General features: G+C 45.8%; 1 protein-coding gene across 12 annotated transcripts in view; it reads left to right on the forward strand.

Moving 5' to 3' along the window:
• Positions 1 to 17,236, forward strand: part of LOC101018786 (coiled-coil domain-containing protein 162) — a 36,022-nt gene extending 18,786 nt beyond the window's left edge. For 4 of the 12 annotated variants that reach the window (XM_021938016.2, XM_021938019.2, XM_031667544.1 and 1 more), the window contains 7 exons: positions 2,066 to 2,218; positions 2,463 to 2,597; positions 3,564 to 3,716; positions 5,202 to 5,411; positions 9,683 to 9,803; positions 14,665 to 14,792; positions 17,031 to 17,236. In XM_021938016.2, the coding sequence (XP_021793708.2) occupies positions 2,066 to 2,218; positions 2,463 to 2,597; positions 3,564 to 3,716; positions 5,202 to 5,411; positions 9,683 to 9,803; positions 14,665 to 14,792; positions 17,031 to 17,156 (1,026 nt within the window). In that variant the 3' untranslated portion in view covers positions 17,157 to 17,236. Of the gene's footprint in view, positions 1 to 2,065; positions 2,219 to 2,462; positions 2,598 to 3,563; positions 3,717 to 5,201; positions 5,412 to 9,682; positions 9,804 to 14,664; positions 14,793 to 15,073; positions 15,200 to 17,030 lie in introns of all 12 variants that reach the window. The other 8 variants (XR_002521833.2, XR_002521834.2, XR_002521830.2 and 5 more) reach the window with 8 other exon arrangements.
• Positions 17,237 to 18,372: the final 1,136 nt, after the last annotated feature.

Raw genomic sequence — 18,372 nt, forward strand, 5'->3', positions numbered from 1 at the left:
CGTGCACCCGCAGCATTGTGGAAGCCAATCGCTTTCATCTGATGTTTGCGCAGCCGTAAGATAGATGCCCCACGCCTAAAATGGGCCATCAGGGAGACTGGTCCAGCTGACTCGCCGGTGTGAATTTCAGTACAACCTACCACCTGCAAGTCCACAGCTTCCCCCAAACCTGTCCCCTTCCCTGCTATCGGATACACCCCAAAGCCAGCCCCATTTGGGTCCTTGCATCTCTCCCCAGGGATTGCAGAGTGGCCCCCAGGGTTATTAGGTTAACAGGAGCTTCCACCGGTGCTCACCTTGGCCTGGTCATTCCAGCGAGAATTTCTTCTTTTTTTTTTTTTTTTTTTTTTTTTTTTTTTTTTTTTTTTTTTTTTTTGAGACGGAGTCTCGCTCTGTCGCCCAGGCTGGAGTGCAGTGGCCGGATCTCAGCTCACTGCAAGCTCCGCCTCCCGGGTTCACGCCATTCTCCGGCCTCAGCCTCCCGAGTAGCTGGGACTACAGGCGCCCGCCACCTCGCCCGGCTAGTTTTTTTTTTGTATTTTTTTAGTAGAAACGGGGTTTCACCATGTTAGCCAGGATGGTCTCGATCTCCTGACCTCGTGATCCGCCTGTCTCGGCCTCCCAAAGTGCTGGGATTACAGGCTTGAGCCACCGCGCCCGGCCTGAGAATTTCTTCTTACCTGCAGTGTAAATGATTACACGTATTAAAGGATCAAACCCAAAATGTATTGGGTCTGGTGTTGCAAGAGAGGAATGGGCAGACAGTGACAGCTGGAGTTTGCTAAGCCATCTTTCAGGTGTGAGATTGTTGAGAAATGTCCTAAGTTCCTTTTAGCTTCTGCCAAATTCCTAGTTAAAAAGTGGATTCTCTCTGTTTCCCAGGCTGAAGTGGTTCCACCAAGCCTCCTACAGTAGGGAATCCCTGTTATATTCCAGCATCCCATGAAGTTGCTAAAGCTTCTGCTGTGTGGCCAGAGCCAGGCTTCCTTCCATGGCTCCCAGCTGGGCACCCTCCTCCTGCCTTCCTCTCTAGGGAAGTGGTTTAGAAGTTGGAGGACACCCCTACCCTACCTCTCACCCCAAAGACACTGGGTGTCTTAGTCTGCTCAGGCTGCCATAACAAAATATGATAGGCTGCACAGCTTAAACAACAGAAAGTCTATTTCTCACAGTTCTGGAAGCCGGAAGTCTGAGATCAGGGCGCCAGTGTAGTCTGCTTCTGGCTGAGGGCCTGCTTCCTGGCTCGCAGGTGGCTGCCTTCTCACTGTGCCCTCACATGGCAGAGATGGAGAAAAAGAAAGGTCTCTCTCCCTCTTCCTATAAGGCCACAGTCTTATTGCAATAGGGCCTCCCCCTTATGTCCTCAGTTTAATCTTAATTACCTCCTAAAGATCCTGTCTCTAGATACTGTCACAGTGCTGGTTAGGGTTTCAACATATGAATCTGGGGAAGACACAATTCAGTCCCTAGCACTGGGTCTTCAGTTGTACTTACCATTGATCAAGCTGTTTCCTCACAAGGCATTTAGCTGTAAGCCATTCAGAACAGAATATTTCCTAATGAGGTTTCTGTTAGATCCTAAATAGGAAGGCAGTCGGCTGGACTCCCTCCTCCACTTTATCTATATTTAACAGAGCTCCTCAGGAGTGGCTCAACTACAGTGTCTTGTCTGGTCACATTCTGCCGTGAGTCAACATAGCAGCAAAAATCTTTGGTTCAGCTTCCCAAGTAACTCTTACCAGGGGCAGTTTGCTCAGCAGGTTTTCTACCTGTGAGCCTCCACTGTCCTCCTGGCTCAGCCTGCCTTGGTGTTGACAAGGAAGGCACAGTCTAAGATGTGCTGGTGTCCCGATGATGAAGCCCTGTGGATAAAAGACAGCACTCAGGGGGCCGCTACTGTGACTTCCTTATAGTACATGTCAGAATAATTGTCTGAGTAGGTGACATCTTAATGTGAAATTACTTACAAAAGTTAAGTTGTAGAAGGCAGAATGGCTTTTCTTCAACTGCCCTTCACACTACCCAAATCCATTTTACTTCCTTGACTTGAGTCTGCAATTTGCAGGAGAAGCTGGATGAGAATCAGCTTAATTTGATCCAGAAAGTGTGTGAGCTCATCGGTGAAGTGAGAACAGAAGGGATTGACAATATGAAGGACCTAAAGAAAAAATGGGGCTCTGCCAGCCCTGATGAAGGAATGAAAGAAAACCCAGCCAAAGTATGTGATTTCATTTAGCAATGGGCTATCAGTGTTTCATTCTAACATCTGACCCCACCATTCACCCCATTAGCATTCCAGCCTGATTTCCCTGAGAAAGCATTGCATCAGGCATTTTAAAGGGGACACGAGGACGCACTACACAATTGTGTCATCTTCTGGAAGGCATGTTTCTGATGTTAGGGTTTGTGCCCTTCCTATGAAAATGTTGGGGGCAGACTTTTCTGAAAATGAGCCTTCTTAGCAGGAACAGCTATGGGCCTTGGAGCAGGACAACTGCAGCCTGGCCACACTGGTGTGCAAAGTGAGGAGCCTGGGCCACTGGAGGCTGGCTGTGCAGCAGGCGCGCTTCCAGGCCCAGCTGAGCAGGGCAGAGAAGGTGAGCTCTGGTGGGGGAGGTCCAGACAGTCCCCAGGATGGCTGATCCCAAGCCTCTATGGCTGCAGCTGCCATGGTGTCACTGTAGCTATGAGTGGCAGTGGTGTCAGGTGGCAGGGTCAGCCATCCTGAAGGATCTGACAGTTGGCGATTTTTCCTGGGAACAGGCCGTGTGAGAACTTCAGGAGAAATAGAAAGGGGGCAGAAGCAAAGGGGGCAAGAAAGAACAGATCAGAGAATTTAGCATAAGGGAAGGGTGTGAAAAGATGGAGGAAAGGCTTCACCAAGGGCTTGAGGCTGCTTTGTCAAAAGACTGCGTATCTTTGGGTTTCATACATGATTATCTGAGGAAAATGAAGTCACAAAATAATAAGTGAGAAATCTGCTTTAAGGCAAATTGAATCCAAAGTGCATATTGATGGCTATTTGGAAACTTTCACATCCTGTTTCTGAAAGTATTTACTCTGATATGTTACCCTCTTCTGAATTAAAATCATGGAAGTGGGCTGGGCATGGTGGCTCATGCCTATAATCCCAGCACCTTGAGAGACCAAGGTGGGTGGATCACCTGAGGTCAGGAGTTTGAGAGCAGCCTGGCCAACATGATGAAACCCAATCTCTACTAAAAATACAAAAAAAATTAGCTGGGTGTGGTGGCAGGCACCTGTAGTCTCAGCTACTCAGGAGGCTGAGGCAGGAGAATTGCTTGAACCTGGGAGGTAGAGGTTGCAGTGAGCCAAGATTGTACCACTGTACTCCAGGCTGGGTTGACAGAGCAAGACTCCATCTCTAAACAAATAAATAATAAAATAAAATAAAATCGTGGAAGCAGTGACTAGCAGGAGCTCCTTTCTACCAGAAGTTTGAAAGAAGAATGGATGGGAAAGTGGTTTAGATACTGCTTTTGAAACTAAAAATCTGGAAAGGAAACCTATTTCCTATCTTACTGTGTTTGGGATGTTTACAGGAATCTATTCAAAGTAAAAAAGAGTGTTTGCGCATCAAGCTGATGGCAGAGCGAGAAGTGAGTTTATTTCGTCAGCAGATCCTGGCTCTCAGGCAGGCCCTGGCCAGGGCTCAGGCCGACAGTGCGAGGATGTGGAAGCAGCAGGACAGCCAGGTATCCGAGCCTCAGAGCCTCTTCCTAGTTCCCTTGGCAGTTCACTCTGCAAAGCTGAACATGGCCACCAGACTTGGTGCTGTGGCTGCCAGGAGCAGTCACCAGAGCACCACAGCCTGAAGCCACACAGATGGTACAACCAGGAAAAGAGAGCCTGGACCTGGGCTTCCCTTCTCCTCCCTCCTCTCCAGCCCAGAAACCAAGGGCGGTGGCCAAAAGGCTATTGTTCTTACTCGTATGTGGCTAAGATGAGAAAATACTACTCATAAGCAAGATCATTATCACATACGTGTGTGTGTGTGTGTGTGTGTGTGTGTCCATTTCTCTGAGGATCTTTTTGCTAGAGGCTGTCCTGGGATCCTGTGATCTCAGCCTCTGCCTTGAACACAGGCTTTCATGGGGCAAGCACGCTTCCACTTGACAACAATCCTCCGCAAGCAGAGTGTGGTCCAGCCTGCAGTGTCATCCCCGCACGAGACTCTGTCCCGTCCCAGTGATCCATACCATGTCTCACTTTCAGAAGTTACTGCTGCGCGACAGGGGCTGGCACCAAAATAAAGGCACTCTAAGCCTAAGCATGTCCTAACTGTGCCAACCCTCTGGGCATGAATGAAGCAGGGGGACTGTAGGTTTAGAGTGAGAACAGTTGAGTTGAAGTTACAGCCTGGGAAAGCTAGGCATATTTAAAGCATGAAATTTAATTTGTTCATCTTAGACCCTAATTCTTCCATGATTCTGCATCAGATGAGTTAATTATGGTAACTCATATGAGTTATCATGAGCTGCATGATAAACTGTAACGTCATCATACAGATATGAACAATAATATTATGATTAAGGATTGATCCTTATGATTAAGGATTGACCATCTAGTACTTAGGATAATACTTATTAGAAAAACTTTGGAACAGAACCAAATTATTTCTACACTAATCCTCCTTTAACCATCTAGAATCTGACTTCCCCAGATTTTTGGAAGTGAAAACAGAGCCTAAATCAGAACCTCCTTTCCTCACCCATTGCGTGTATGGCATGGCCCCGTCTCTTTGGTGTTAAACGCTTCCACGGCTACCTCCTGACAAAGGCTCCACAACAATGTAAATGTTGTTTGTGCTAGATATGATTATCTGGTTAGTAAGCTAACATACATATTATCAAATCTGGGTATTAAAAGACCAAATTGTTTGCCCTGGCACTGCTGTACAGTGGCGTGATCGTGTGCCTGGCTTTTGGTGTCTGTTCTGCTTCCCTCTGTCACTGCAGGGCTCACAGTGTAAATGCCAGGCTAGGGTAGATCCTGGTGCTCTTGCTAGCGCAGGACTGAATCACTGGGCCACGTTTTCTAGAGTCCAGGAATACACCATGTAGTTGTGTCCCTGAGCCCCAAAGGAGGGGATGGTTATCATGCTGTCCAACGTCTCCCCACTTCTGCTGGGAAGAAAGGCTCCCTGCCTCCTCCTTTCTTTTGGCGTTTTCCTGCCACAGGCTCAACTGCTGAAGGAGTTAGAACATAGAGTGACCCAGGAAGCTCTCACCCAGGAGCAGCTGCACTTCATGAAAACATCCAGGATGGAGAAGCTCTTGGAAGATGTGGGGCAGAAAGAACAGCAATTGCAGCTCCTTAGTAAAGAGGCTGAGAGGGCTTCTAAGCTGGGCCAGCTGCAGCAGAAAAAAATGAAGAGAGACCTCCACCAGGTAAACCTCAGTAAGAGGGGGTGTCCACCCAGAGTGCACCTGGTGCCCCAGCGAGGGCTGCTGCATCCTTCCCCTGTGTGCCCATGCCTCTCTCCTGTCCCCCACAGCAGTGTTTCTCAACCTCTGTGACTTATAGGCAGCCCAGGAGAATGGTAGCGTCTCTCCCCACAGTGTCTCCCGACACCACGAAGATTGCTGGGCAGGCCATGGTAGCTTGGCTGCCTCAGGGCTTGGAATCTCAACATCCCTGTAACCTACTGGAAAAATCTGTTTTTACTCAGCTCTCATCTTTGAACTAGGAATCTTTTAGAAAATTCCAAGAAGTAACCTGGAAAAGCAGCAAGTGTTAATGGAGGCTATGACAAGAAGATTTTATTCAAGTGTTTCAGGAACTGCAGAGACAAAAATGAAAGGCAAAAGTGGTTTGCAGAGCCAATGTATTTTGTTGACTATACCCAACAACAAAGAAATAGAATAGAATACTAGAATGTAGATGTGGATTAATACAAGTTTCAACAAAGCAGAAAACAATGTAATTCAATAAAAAACGAAAAAGTAACTTCCAAAGCAGGCACCTCACACATATCCATTGAATGAGCAGATCGCTGAATTCATTCATCAGAGATAGAAGGAGATGGAAATTGAAAGGCAAATTATTGGTCAAGTGGTTTTTTTTGTTTTTTGTTTTCTCTTTTTTTGAGACGGAGTCTCACTCTGTCACCCAGACTGGAGTACAGTGGTGTAATCTTGGCTCACTGCAACCTCTGCCTCCCAGGTTCAAGTGATTCTCCCACCTCAGCCTCCTTTGTAGCTGGGGCTACAGGCACGAACCACTACACTCAGCTAATTTTTGTATTTTTAGTAGAGATGGGGTTTTTACCACGTTGGCCAGACTGGTCTCAAACTCCTGATCTCAGGTGATCCGCCCACCTCGGCCTCCCAAAGTGCTGGATTACAGGCGTGAGCCACCGTGCCCGGCCCCTGGTCAAGTGTTTTAAGTGCTCAAGGAAGAGATCAATAAGGAGAATTCTATCTACAAAAATGACAAAAAAAAAAAAAAAAAGATTAAAATTTGAATTGAGGAAAAGCTAAAGAAAATATTTATATAAAAGTGGAGAGAGAAAATGAGTAGTTTTAGAATAAAAGAAAATTAGAATTTCATATTTATTGCATGAAAAGTAAACAAAAATATGACCGAACCTATAAGAAAACTTTGGCATCCTGATTTTGTGTTACAAATTATGCTTTTCTAAATGCCACCACAGAAATAGAGAAGTTCGTAGATTCGTTTCTTCAAGGTTTTCTCTAGTTAATTATTTGTTTCATGGCAGAGATTCTAGAAGTGATCAAAACAAATATTTTAAGGTTTCTCTCAACAAATGTGCACTTTACCATATGTATGTATAAGCCATTGGCCCTTTGTAGAGTACAGCTCCAGCTCTCCTGACAGCTCAAGTGTCCCTATGCCTACCTACTCTAAACAGCAATCCTCAGCCAGCAAGACCCGAGCCCCCCACCCACACCCCCGGCCCCTTCCAGCCAGAAGTGGCTTCTTTAATCTATCCCCGGCCTCCGACTCCATGGGCAGATATTCACTGTCTGACCTCGGACAGCCTCAGTGTCCTGGCCTGTTGCCTGCGCCTGGTTGAGGTCACTTATAGAAGGGGTTCCCAACCCCCCGGATGTGGGCCAGTAGGGGTCCATAGCCTGTGAAACTGGGCTGCACAGCAGGGGATGAGCAGCTGACAGTATAACCGCCTGAGCTCCGCCTCCTGTCAGACCAACCGAGGCGTTCGATTCTCATAGGAGCACCAACCCTACTGTGAACTGCACACGTGAGGGATCTAGGTTGCCCGCTCCTTATGAGATTCTAGCTAATGACTGATGATCTGAGGTAGAACAGCTTCATCCTGAAACCATTTGCCCCCACCCCGTGGAAGAATTGTCTTCCATGAAACCGGTACCTGGTGCCAAAAAGTTGGGGACCAGTGATTTAGAGCACAGGCCCTGGAGTGGAACTGACTGGTTCATACCGCCGGCCCTCCAGCGGTGTGGCTTTGGGCAAGGTCTGTGGCCAATCTGTGCTTTGGTTTCTTCATCATTACAATGGAAACAATGTACTCACTTCACTAAATTTGGGAGGGGGTGATTAAATTAAGAAATTAAGTAATTCAAATAAAGCCCTTAAAACCGGGCCTAAAACAGGCATGACTGTAGTCCCAGCTACTTGGGAGGCTGAAGCAGGAGGATCGTTTGAGCCCAGGAGTTCAAGGCTGCAGTAAACTAAGATTATGCCACTGTAATCCAGCCTGGGTGAAAGAGTAAGACCCTGTCTCTAAAAAATAAAAATTAAAAAATTAAAAAGTAAAAAGTTAACAAAAATAAACAGGCCAGGTGTGGTGGCTCACTCCTGTAATCCCAGCACTTTGGGAGGCCAAGGTGGGAGGATTGCTTGGGCAACATGGTGAAACTCTGTTTCTACAAAAAATATAAACATCAGCCAGGGCTGGGGGTGTGCATCTGTGGTCCCAGCTACTCAGAGGGCTGAGGTGGGAAGATCACTTGAACCTGGTTGCAGTGAGCCAAGATTGCGCCAATGCACTCCAGCCTGGGTGACAGAGTGAGACTTCGTCTCAAAACAAACAACAGCAAAACCAGGGTGTGATACATAGCTCTCAGTAAATGTTGGCTGTTTATATTTTTGTTGGGAATGTGAAGGTAGACAGCCTTGGAAACAGGTAGATAGACCTGGACTCAAATCCTGGCTGTGTGGCCTTGGGCAAGTCACTTCACTGGCATCTGTGACGTGGGGACGAGTGGCCTAACACAAGGAGGTCCTGAGGAAGCACGCTTCCTTGCTGGTATTTCTCAAGTTTCCTAGTGGCAGCCTGGCTCAGAAAATCTTGATATGTTTCCTTGGTACCAGCCCATAGGGAATAAGGATCCTACACAAATCCCTATAGTATGGAGAGGGACTTTGGACCTAGTTTATATTAGGATGTTTTCCTAACTCCGGAGCTCTGGTAATCTTCTGAAATTTAAACGATGCTTGGGGGCCCCCCGACATAAGGAAGAGCCCCCTTTAACGTTTAGGGCAAGACTCTGTGGGGCCTTCTGGCCAGGTCTGTGCAGGCAGAGTGGGATGTATAACTCACGCGCCTGAATGCTTGAGACTAGCACGTGTGTTCAATCCCTAAGGTTGCCTTACTAAATTATCACAAACTGAGTGGCTTAAGAGAATAAAAACATATTCCTTCACAGCTTGGGAGGCCGGAAGCCTGAAACTAATGTGCTGGCAAGGCTGGTTCCTTTGGAAGCTCTGAGGAAGAATCTGTTCCGTGTCTCTTCTTAGTCCCATTTTGGTCTCTGGCATTCCTCGGCTTGTAGCTACCTCACTCCAGTCCTGCCTCTGTCATCATGGAGCCTTCTTCCTATGTGCTCCTCTGAGTGTCTGTATCCTTATCCTGTCTTCTTTATAAGGACAACAGTCATTAGATTCAGGGCTCGCCCTAAATCCAGTATGACCTCATCCCAACAAGTCCATCTACAAAGACCCTATTTCCAAATAAGGTCACAGTCTGAGGTTCCAGGTAGACATGAAATTTGGGGGATGCTCTTCCAACCACTAGAGTATGTATTACTTTTCTACAAGTAAAAACAATTAGGAGATTATAAATTGAAAAAGCAAAACCACCTGTGATCTGGGCAGATGAGATACACTTTGGCCCCAGGCACTGTCTGGCTGGGGAGTGTGGGCTAGCTGTGCATGGGCAGAGCCACACAAGTCAATACAAAGGTTGCTTCTGGAAATGGGCTTCTGTCAGACCAGGGCATTCCTGGCAGATGCTGAACTGAGAGCAGAGATCTAGGAGAGAGATCAAGTCTCTCCTCTGTTTGAAACCGTCCAGGGGCTCTGACAGGTCCTCAGTGTAGATGCAGTGGCTGGGCCTCCAAGGCCATGTGTGCACTGAGCCCTCACTCCCCTCTTCCTCTACCTGTCTGATGAAATAGACATGAAAGATATAACCTTGTGAATAAGCTCCTAGCTATTATAAGGTATAAGGGATTCCACGGACTGTTCCTTTTTGGTTAAGTTCCTGGTCTTCCTGAAGTTCTTGATTCTCAGAAGGCTGAGTTCAGCCTAATCAGGACTTTAAGAGCCAGTTCTCTTTGCAGGGTAGCCTGGGACACCCATTTTCCCTAGGAACCCCATGTGAACTGAGGAAACGAAAGTGAGCACAAAGCATCTCAGCTTCTCATTTTCCCCTCAGATGAGAAGCCGGCTTGCCCAGGAGCGCAGTGTGAAGCTGGATGCTCTCCAGCGTGTGGAGGAGCTGCAGAGTCAGCTTCACGATGCCCAGCAGTCAGCTGTCCCCACGGGCTCCTCAGGCGGTAAGGATACCCCTGCTCTGGCTAGAAAACCTCCCAGTCTCTGGGGTCTGAACTGAGGAGGTCTCAGGGACTCAGGTAGGACCCAGTCACTAAGTATCCAGTAGTTATTGAGTAGGTCCTCCACAATGTTTGTTGAATGACACATAAATGGATAAATCTTAATTCTGATTTACAGTCAAAACTTCCTACCTGAGCACCTTGGAGTACTGACATCCAAAACTAAAAGGTTTCAGTCATAAAAAACTGGTCTTGGCTGGGCACAGTGGCTCACGCCTGTAATCCCAGCACTTTGGGAGGCTGAGGCGGGCGGATCACGAGGTCAGGAGATTCAGACCATCCTGGCCAACATGGTGAAACCCCATCTCTACTAAAAATACAAAAATTAGGTGGGCGTGATGGCACGTGCCTGTAATTCCAGCTACTCGGGAGGCTGAGGCAGGAGAATTGCTTGAACCCAGGAGTTGGAGGTTGCAGTGAGCTGAGATGGTGCCATTGCACTCCAGCCTGGTAACAGAGCGAGACTCCATCACACACACACACACACACACACACACACACACACAAAAACCCAGTTCATTGGATTTTGAGACAACGCTTTGGGATACCAATGACCCCATTTCTCAGAGTTATTCATAAAGTACATTATGATTCTTGGGTGCTGGGGGCTTGGGGTGTCCTTGAAAATAACAATCAAAATAGCTCTCTGAGCAGTGCAGTCAGCAGGCAGCATGGAGCTGAGGCCAGACCCCAGGATGTCTCTAAACCACCTTCCTCCTCTGTAAGATGAGGACTAAATACATTCTAAATTATCTTCTAGATCTATCAGAAATATCACCAAATATCACTAGCCATGATTGGCCTGTTGTTATGATTGGCCATATCTCTTCTTTCCTTTTCTGTACATAGCCTAGTAGTTGAGTATGTGGGCTTTGGAGTGAAACAGCCAGAATTCAGGCCCTGGCTCTGTCACTGCTAGCTGCGTGACCTTAGACAGATCTTAATTAGCCTCTCCGTAAAATGGGAATACTCAGCTCAAAGGCTTGCTCTGAGATCAAATGAAAAAATCCCTGTCTGACACTTAGTATAGTGGCACTTAGTAATTGTGCAAGTGTTGGTTACTATACTTGCATACATGTGTTTAGCCCTTTATCTGTGTTTCCTTTTGGCTACTTTCCAGCGTGAATGAGCTGAGGAAACACAGCCTTTCGGGAGCACAAAGTCACAGATGAAGTTACTTTGGGTTTACTAACAGCAGAGCTGGGCTTGGCAGTAAAGCTCACAGGGCCCTCCTTCCCGCCTCTGGGTTGCTGCCTGGACCTGACATTGGGAGCTGGTGTCCCCCACCCCAGCCACTGGTTGTTGCTGCTGCCCCAGCCCCAACACAAAAGGCATCAAGAGCACCCAAGGGCCCTACCTTGACGCCTGACCCTACTTAGTTCTGTACCTTATACTGTCTTCTCCATGTGCCAGGGGAGTTTTTCCTTCTCTCCCTTTCCCCTCTGCCCGCAGCCTAGCCAGGCGTCTTTCTAATCCCTTCCTGGGATAATGCGTCCTAGTGAACTGCCATCCATGTCCTCCAACACCTGCCTATTGTGAAGGAGAACCAGAGTGAGGCACAAGGCAGGTGGGGGAGACCCTAATTCCCAGGACTGGGGCAGGAGCAGGAGTGGGAAGGAAGCTTCTTTCCAAGGAAGTAGAGGTAGAGGTTACTCCTGGGTCTCAGCCCCCTTCTGTTCCCCTGTGCAGGGAGAGGAGGGGTTCGAGGGCACAGCCAGCTATTACCCATACTGTTCATGCTAAGCAGTGAAAGTCAGCCATACTCCCACTCCTCCTTCCTTTGCTGTTGTCCAGCTGGAGTCTCCACGTGACCCAGGGGTCTTCCGCAGCAGCCCAGCCACGGCAGCATCCCTGCCTCCCACGTTGGAAGCACAGATGTGCTCAGAGTGCGAGCTCTCTTTCCTTGCCATTAACGTGATTCCCCTAGGATTTTGCAACACCTAAGAAACTATGATTTTTTTCTAAATCAATTATTTTAGAAATGCTTAAGCAAAAAATGAAATCACTTGGCTCATAAAACTGTAAAATGTTGAGAGGAGGCCTGGCTAAATGTAGCTTCACCTAGGTTTGAACTACTTCATCAGGACTGCTTTCACTCTCTCCATCTCTGGCTCTGAGGAGGCTGGGAGCAGAAAGGAAGCAAGGCTCTTTGGAAGCAAGATGGCAGCCACCTCTGTAGCTTCCAACTCTGTTCATGCTCAGCATGGCAGGAGCAGGGCGTGGAGATGGGACAGTTAAAAAGAATTGGGCTCTGCCTGGACTGACTTGTGTCTTGTTGCCGATTTTGAACAAATTGATGGAGCCACAGACTAAGACTCATGCCTGGATGGCTTAGACCCAGCTTACCTGCTCCTCCACTGGAGTAAGGGTCAGGTCAGCTCACTCTCGCCTCCTCTCTGCAGCAACTGTTTTAAATCTGCCTTGTCTCCTCAGACCTTCGTCCACTCTCCCCACCCCCTCATCCTTTCATCTCCCACTTCACAGAGAAATTAGAAACCCTCAGACAGGAATGCCATTTTCTCCCTGTCTCCCAGCCCACCTACATCTGTACTCTGCTGCTTCTCCTTCCCTCCCGTGAACATGGAAAGGGCGTCCCTTTTCTTCCCCAGGCCAATCCCTATGTAAAGGGCCCCATCTGCTGCTACCTTCTCAGGGGCCTTGAACTATCTGCTTCTTTCTACGTACTTGGATTTCCCGTCCATGCATCCCTCTAATACATACATACATGTATGTGCCAGGATCATAAAATCCACTGTAAAATAACGCCCTCTACCCCCGCTGCCTTGACGACATATTCCTTCCCCTGCCGCTGGTCTTTCTCTTCCCAGTCAGACTTCTTAAAAGAGCTGCCTATTGTGGGGAAAAGAAAGAGATCAGCCTGTTACTGTGTCTGTATAGAAAGAAGTAGACATAAGAGACTCCATTTTGTTCTGTATTTGAGATGCTGTTAATCTGTGACCCTACCCCCAACCTTGTCCTTGCAAGAGACAGGTGCTGTGGTAACTCAAGGTTTAATGGATTTGGGGCGTGCAGGGTGTCTTTGTTCCTAGAAAAGCTAGGTATTGTCCAAGGTTTATCCCCATGTGATAGGATGAAACAATGCTGCTAAAAGGTTTATCTCAAGGCACAGGATTTTCCTTTAAACTTATTCATGTCACAGAGATCCTTGTTCTTACGTCTTACTGCTGATTTCCTCCCTAAAAACGATCCTATTGTCCTGCCACTCCCTTATCTTTAAGATGGTAAAGATAATTATCTATAAATACTAAGGGAACTCAGAGACCGGTGCCGGCGTGGGTCCTCTGTAAGCTGAGCGCCGGTCCCCCGGGCCCCCGCTTTTCTCTCTCTATACTTTGTCTCTGTGTCTCATTTCTTTTCTCAAGTCTCTCGTTCCACCTAACGAGAAACACCAACAGGTGTGGAGGGGCAGGCCACCCCTTCAGCCTATACTCACTTTCGTGATTCACCTCACTTAATTTCTCTCAGGTTTTGCCATTTTCAACTTGTGGCTTCCAAATGTTGCTCACCACCTCATGGTCCGAGATGACTGCTTAAGCTTTCTGGCCAATAGGAAGGAGGAAGGCAACAAGAAGGGCCCACACCTCCCTTGAAGCTTGGAGAATGGTTCCTGGAAGTCACTTGTGACACTTTGGCATACATCCCATTGGCCAGCACTTAGCCCAAGACCACACAAAGGAGACTGGGAAATGTAGTTTTTATTCTAGGACGCTGTGTGAACATAAAATGTGAGGTCTATTTCCAAGAAGAGATGGGAGATTCGCAATTGGGGCCCAAGAATAGGTCTCTACCACACTGCCAGCAATCTGATTTTTCTCACCACCATTTCATTGCAGTTGCTCTTGCCAAGATCACCTTCACTTCTGTCTCCAAGTCCAAAGGACACTGCTGAGTTCTCACTGATTTCATGTCTCAGCAGCATTTGACACAGCTGACCACACCGTTCTCCTAATTGTTCCCCTGGCACCGCTCCTTGTGGTTTTTCTCTTCCTCTGGCTGCTTTTTCTGTCTTCGTTTCTAGTTCGTCCTACTGTATCCAACCTCTAAACACTGAAGTTGTTCAGGGATCTTTCTGGCCCCTTCTCCTCTCACCTCACATTGTCTCCAGATAATTGCATATTTCCCACAGCTTTAATCATTGTTTGCTAAGTCTGCATCTGCAGCTCAAAACTCTCCTCTGAGCTGTAAACCCATATATCCAATGACCCATATATCCAGTGAATAATGTCTACATTCATGTGTCTCAGGCTTACAAGTTCAACAAGAATGGAACCCGTCTTCCTATCCTCCTCCCTTCCTACTTTTGGGGTGGGGAAGATGCTGTTTCAGCAAATGGTAGTGCCAAATATCCAGTTGCTTAAGCCAGAAATTTGGGAGCTATTCTTTGTCACCCTGCAAATCTGGTTAATTCCCAACTTCGACTAATTTGAGTAGCTCTCAGTCTATCCTCTTCTACCTACTACAGTCCAAGTCTCTCATCACCTCTTTCACTTTTACTTGGTCATATGACTATCAGGCAAAAAACACCAAGTTTTGACATATTTGCTCAAAATTGATGAAGCCGAAACACAATTGATTAAGCTGAGTTAGATGCCAATTTTAAGCCCTAAATTTTATGAATTAAATCTAGATGCATAAATGTGAGGTGATAGTGAGCTATGATCATGCCACTGCACTCCAGCCTGGGCAACAGAGTGAGGCCCCCCTCTCAAAAAATAAAAAATCAAGATAATCTGGGTTTATCCATTGCAACCAGAGATACAATTTAACATTTCTAACTTTACAGACCTTATATCCCAGGCTCAATACTCCCCAACTTCTGCTTCCATATCATCCAGATACTCCCAGCAACGCTTTTTAAAGACTAATCTCAAAGGCAGTAAAATAACAAGATGGATTCCAAGGCCACAGACTGTAAGTAATGACAAGATTGATTACATGCATTAAACAACAAAGCTTTACAATTTGATTTTTTGGTTTTTGGGTCACTTCAGACTTACATTAGAAAAATGATGTATCAGGAGCTTATGTAGGTGCCTTGAATCTGGATAAGAAAATTCTGATGTTGAAATAATCCTATAATAGTACCTTCTAAATTACAAGTCAATAAATGGGTGTGGAATCAGTACCAACACCTTGCTGTGTTCCATCTCTGAATTTCTTTTTTCCCCCAATCATCTTCAACAATTAACTAGCAGCATCAGACTCCTTGAGTTCCCCAACAGAGCAGAAATAGTTTTGGAAGTCATTTTAAAACACGTGAGAAATCTACCCTCCAAGAAAACTGCTGGGATGCAGATTAGCACGTATTTGAAGAACTCGTAAGTTTCAGTTTTTAGTTTATGTAAAATAACATATACTTCCTCTTCCACTGTCTCCTCTCTACTGCTTTAGTAAGTATTTTGCTCTTTGCTCCATTTTCTTTCAGAATCCCTTCTAGAGATTCACATATCTAATCAACACATTTAAGAATTCCCGGCTGGGCATGGTGGCTCACGCCTGTAATCCCAGCACTTTGGGAGGCTGAGGCAGGCAGATCACCTGAGGTCAGGAGTTTGAGACCAGCCTGGCCAATATGGTGAAACCCTGTCTCTATGAAAAATACAGAAATTAGCCAGGTGTGGTGGCGGTCGCCTGTAATCCCAGCTACTTGGGAGGCCGAGGCAGGAGAATCACTTGAGCCTGGGAGGCAGAGGTTGCAGTGAGCTGAGATCACGCCATTGCAATTGCACTCCAGCCTGGGCAACAAGAGTGAGACTTTGTCTCAAAAAAAATAATAATAATAATAATTCTTCCCCATTACCTGAAGAAAAATTAAGAGGAAAAGATTTAATCATTCCTTCAGAGAAAAGTATGCCATTCCAAGTCATTTGATGGTGTAATTCTGCAGCTGATGGTCTAGTTATAAGGACCAAAAGTTTCAAGATTTCTAAACGTGCAGTTAAGAAGGGGGAAAGACAGGTTGGGAAGATACCCAAACACCATCTTGACCAAGTCAGGGCCACATTATTAATGTCCACCATTCGCTTGACTCACCAATCTCTGTGCAGTCATCTTTCTTGAAAATGTGAAATTTTATTATATGTCTATGTTTCTGCAAAAGCCTTTTGCAAAAAGAAGCAAAGTTCACTTTGTATGTGTGGGATCACAAGGACTTTCAAGAATCACTTCATCTCCATTTCACCCTGAAAGGTGCAAGTACCATGGGGGTGTTGGTGGTCACGACTTGTTGAAAAGGCTGCTAGGCGGTGTGATGGCTCAAGCCATGATCCCAGCACTTTGGGAGGCCGGAGGCAGGCGGATCCTGGTCAGGAGATGAGACCATCCTAGCTAATGCAATTTGACATCTCTACTAAAAAATACAAAAATATGCTTGAGAGGTGAGATGGTCAGTGAGGCAGGAGAATGCGTGGACCCGGGGAGGCAGAGCTTACATTGAGCTGAGATCCGGCCACTGCACCTCCCAACCTATGGCAGCAGAGACTCCGTCTCAAAAAAAAAAAAAAAAAAAAAAAAAAAGAAAAGGCTGCTAAGCAGCATTAGTGAAGGTTTACTATATTTGAGAGATTCAGAAGGGTGATGGTCTGAGCTGGTGATGAACATTGCCTACCAAATATAAATAAACCTATATGAGTGAAAGATCCTGTGGGCCCCACACTGGCCCGTGGCTATGTGTATGCAACCATGGGAAGCTCAATGTAAAAATAACCTCAAGGCCAGGGAAGGTGCACAGTTAGCTAGAACTTCGTCAGATCTCAGGTCTGACTTCTTAAGGCCTATGAGACAAGTCAGATAAATACTGATTGAAGAGGAATTTATACATGGCTGAAATGTAAGAGTACAGTTAATTTTCTAAAAAGTGTACCACTATGCCCGATGATAAAAATTAAGGAATTTTAGATTACTCGAAATATGAACTGTGTTATCTTCCTTAACTGGAAATGGCTTTCCATTGATGAATTCATTCTTGACCAATTCCCTTCATGACAAGTGGCAAAATACAGACAAGAAGGCATACTAACTATATGGTCTGGCCTAACCCGGACCAAATCAATGATCTTGGTCTCATTAATAACAGTGACTTTTTATGATGCTATAACAAGAATTATTCACTGTGTTGTTAACAAACACCAATATCTACTTATATTACAGGTATCTATCAAACACGAAAAAAGGATCGATGATGTTTTCCTACCCAATATGGCAGAAAATGTTCAACTGACAGCTTTTCAGGTTCAAATAGCTCCATCCAGATTCCCATTTAGAGCTGACTGGTGATCGTATCTTCTTTTTCCAACCTTTATTTCTACGAGTATTTGAATGAATAAAAATGACTCCAAATGCCACTAAACCTCTTATTTAATTTTATGTATGAAATTTTCTTATCTGTACTTGGAAGATAGGGTTTGAAGGAATGAGATGATTACATCTTGAACCAACCCCAGGTGAAGTAGGGATTGGTCCTAGACTTTAAAACCTAAGCATTGATTTGCATTCCTGCAAGTCAGCCTTTGCCTCTGGTCAACCAGCAGCCTCTCAATATGAATTCTGGAGTTAGTAGGTAGGAAGGACAGCTAAGATAGAGGCTCTCACTTCTAAGCAGTGTTTACTAACAAGTGAAAAACCAAAGTATGTTAATAGAGATTAACACAAATGAACATCAAAGCATTTGTTTCACTTAGAAAACAAATTTGCCGTCCTCTATTAACAATCTTTTCATTCTTCCTACAAATGCCAAAGACTTCCTCAGACTTTAGTCAAGTCCTAATCCAAGTCCTTTTTGTTCAGACAAGAAAATCTGTCTTGTGTAAAGCAATTAATAGATGAACAGAGCAGAGAAACATTTACATGCATAAATTTATATATGATACATGTGGCTTTTCAAATTAAAGAGAACATGGAGGCTATCTGGAATAAAATCATCACCTTACCCCATACATTATAAATTCCAAATGGATTAAAGATCTAAATGCACGTACGTACACATGCACACATACACAGACACACGACACATGCACAAACTGATTTTTTAAACAATATTAAAGCCAAGAGGAAAATTGATAACTTTGATATCAGAACTAAAACTTCAGTATGATAAAATACTGTGTCAGTTATCAACTGGTATCTCAGCTCCAAATTCATTCTTTATTGTCTGTTCTGCAATAACAAATATGAACCCTATAAACATTTCCTCTTTGCCAACTGGCAAGATGTTAAGCTTTGTCAGTAGGGGGTGCTGGAGGGACCCTGGAGGAGGTGGCAGGGTTTTTTTCCAGGTTACCGTGCGCTCCTCTAGGCAGGCTCTTGCAGTGTGCATGGCTTCTGCAGCACCAGCTTCTTGTAGCATATACAGCTTCTGTGGTGCCTGGCTCCAGTGATGCATGTAGCTCCATGGTAGAGTGCCACTTGCATGGCACCTCCTGTGACGGGTCCCCCCCAGCATCCCTCTGATCTCAATGTTCTCAAATCGATCAGAAGCCCTGAGAGGAGTAGT

This window comes from Papio anubis, chromosome 6 (assembly GCF_008728515.1).
Source record: "Papio anubis isolate 15944 chromosome 6, Panubis1.0, whole genome shotgun sequence".
Classification (NCBI taxonomy): Eukaryota; Metazoa; Chordata; class Mammalia; order Primates; family Cercopithecidae; genus Papio; species Papio anubis.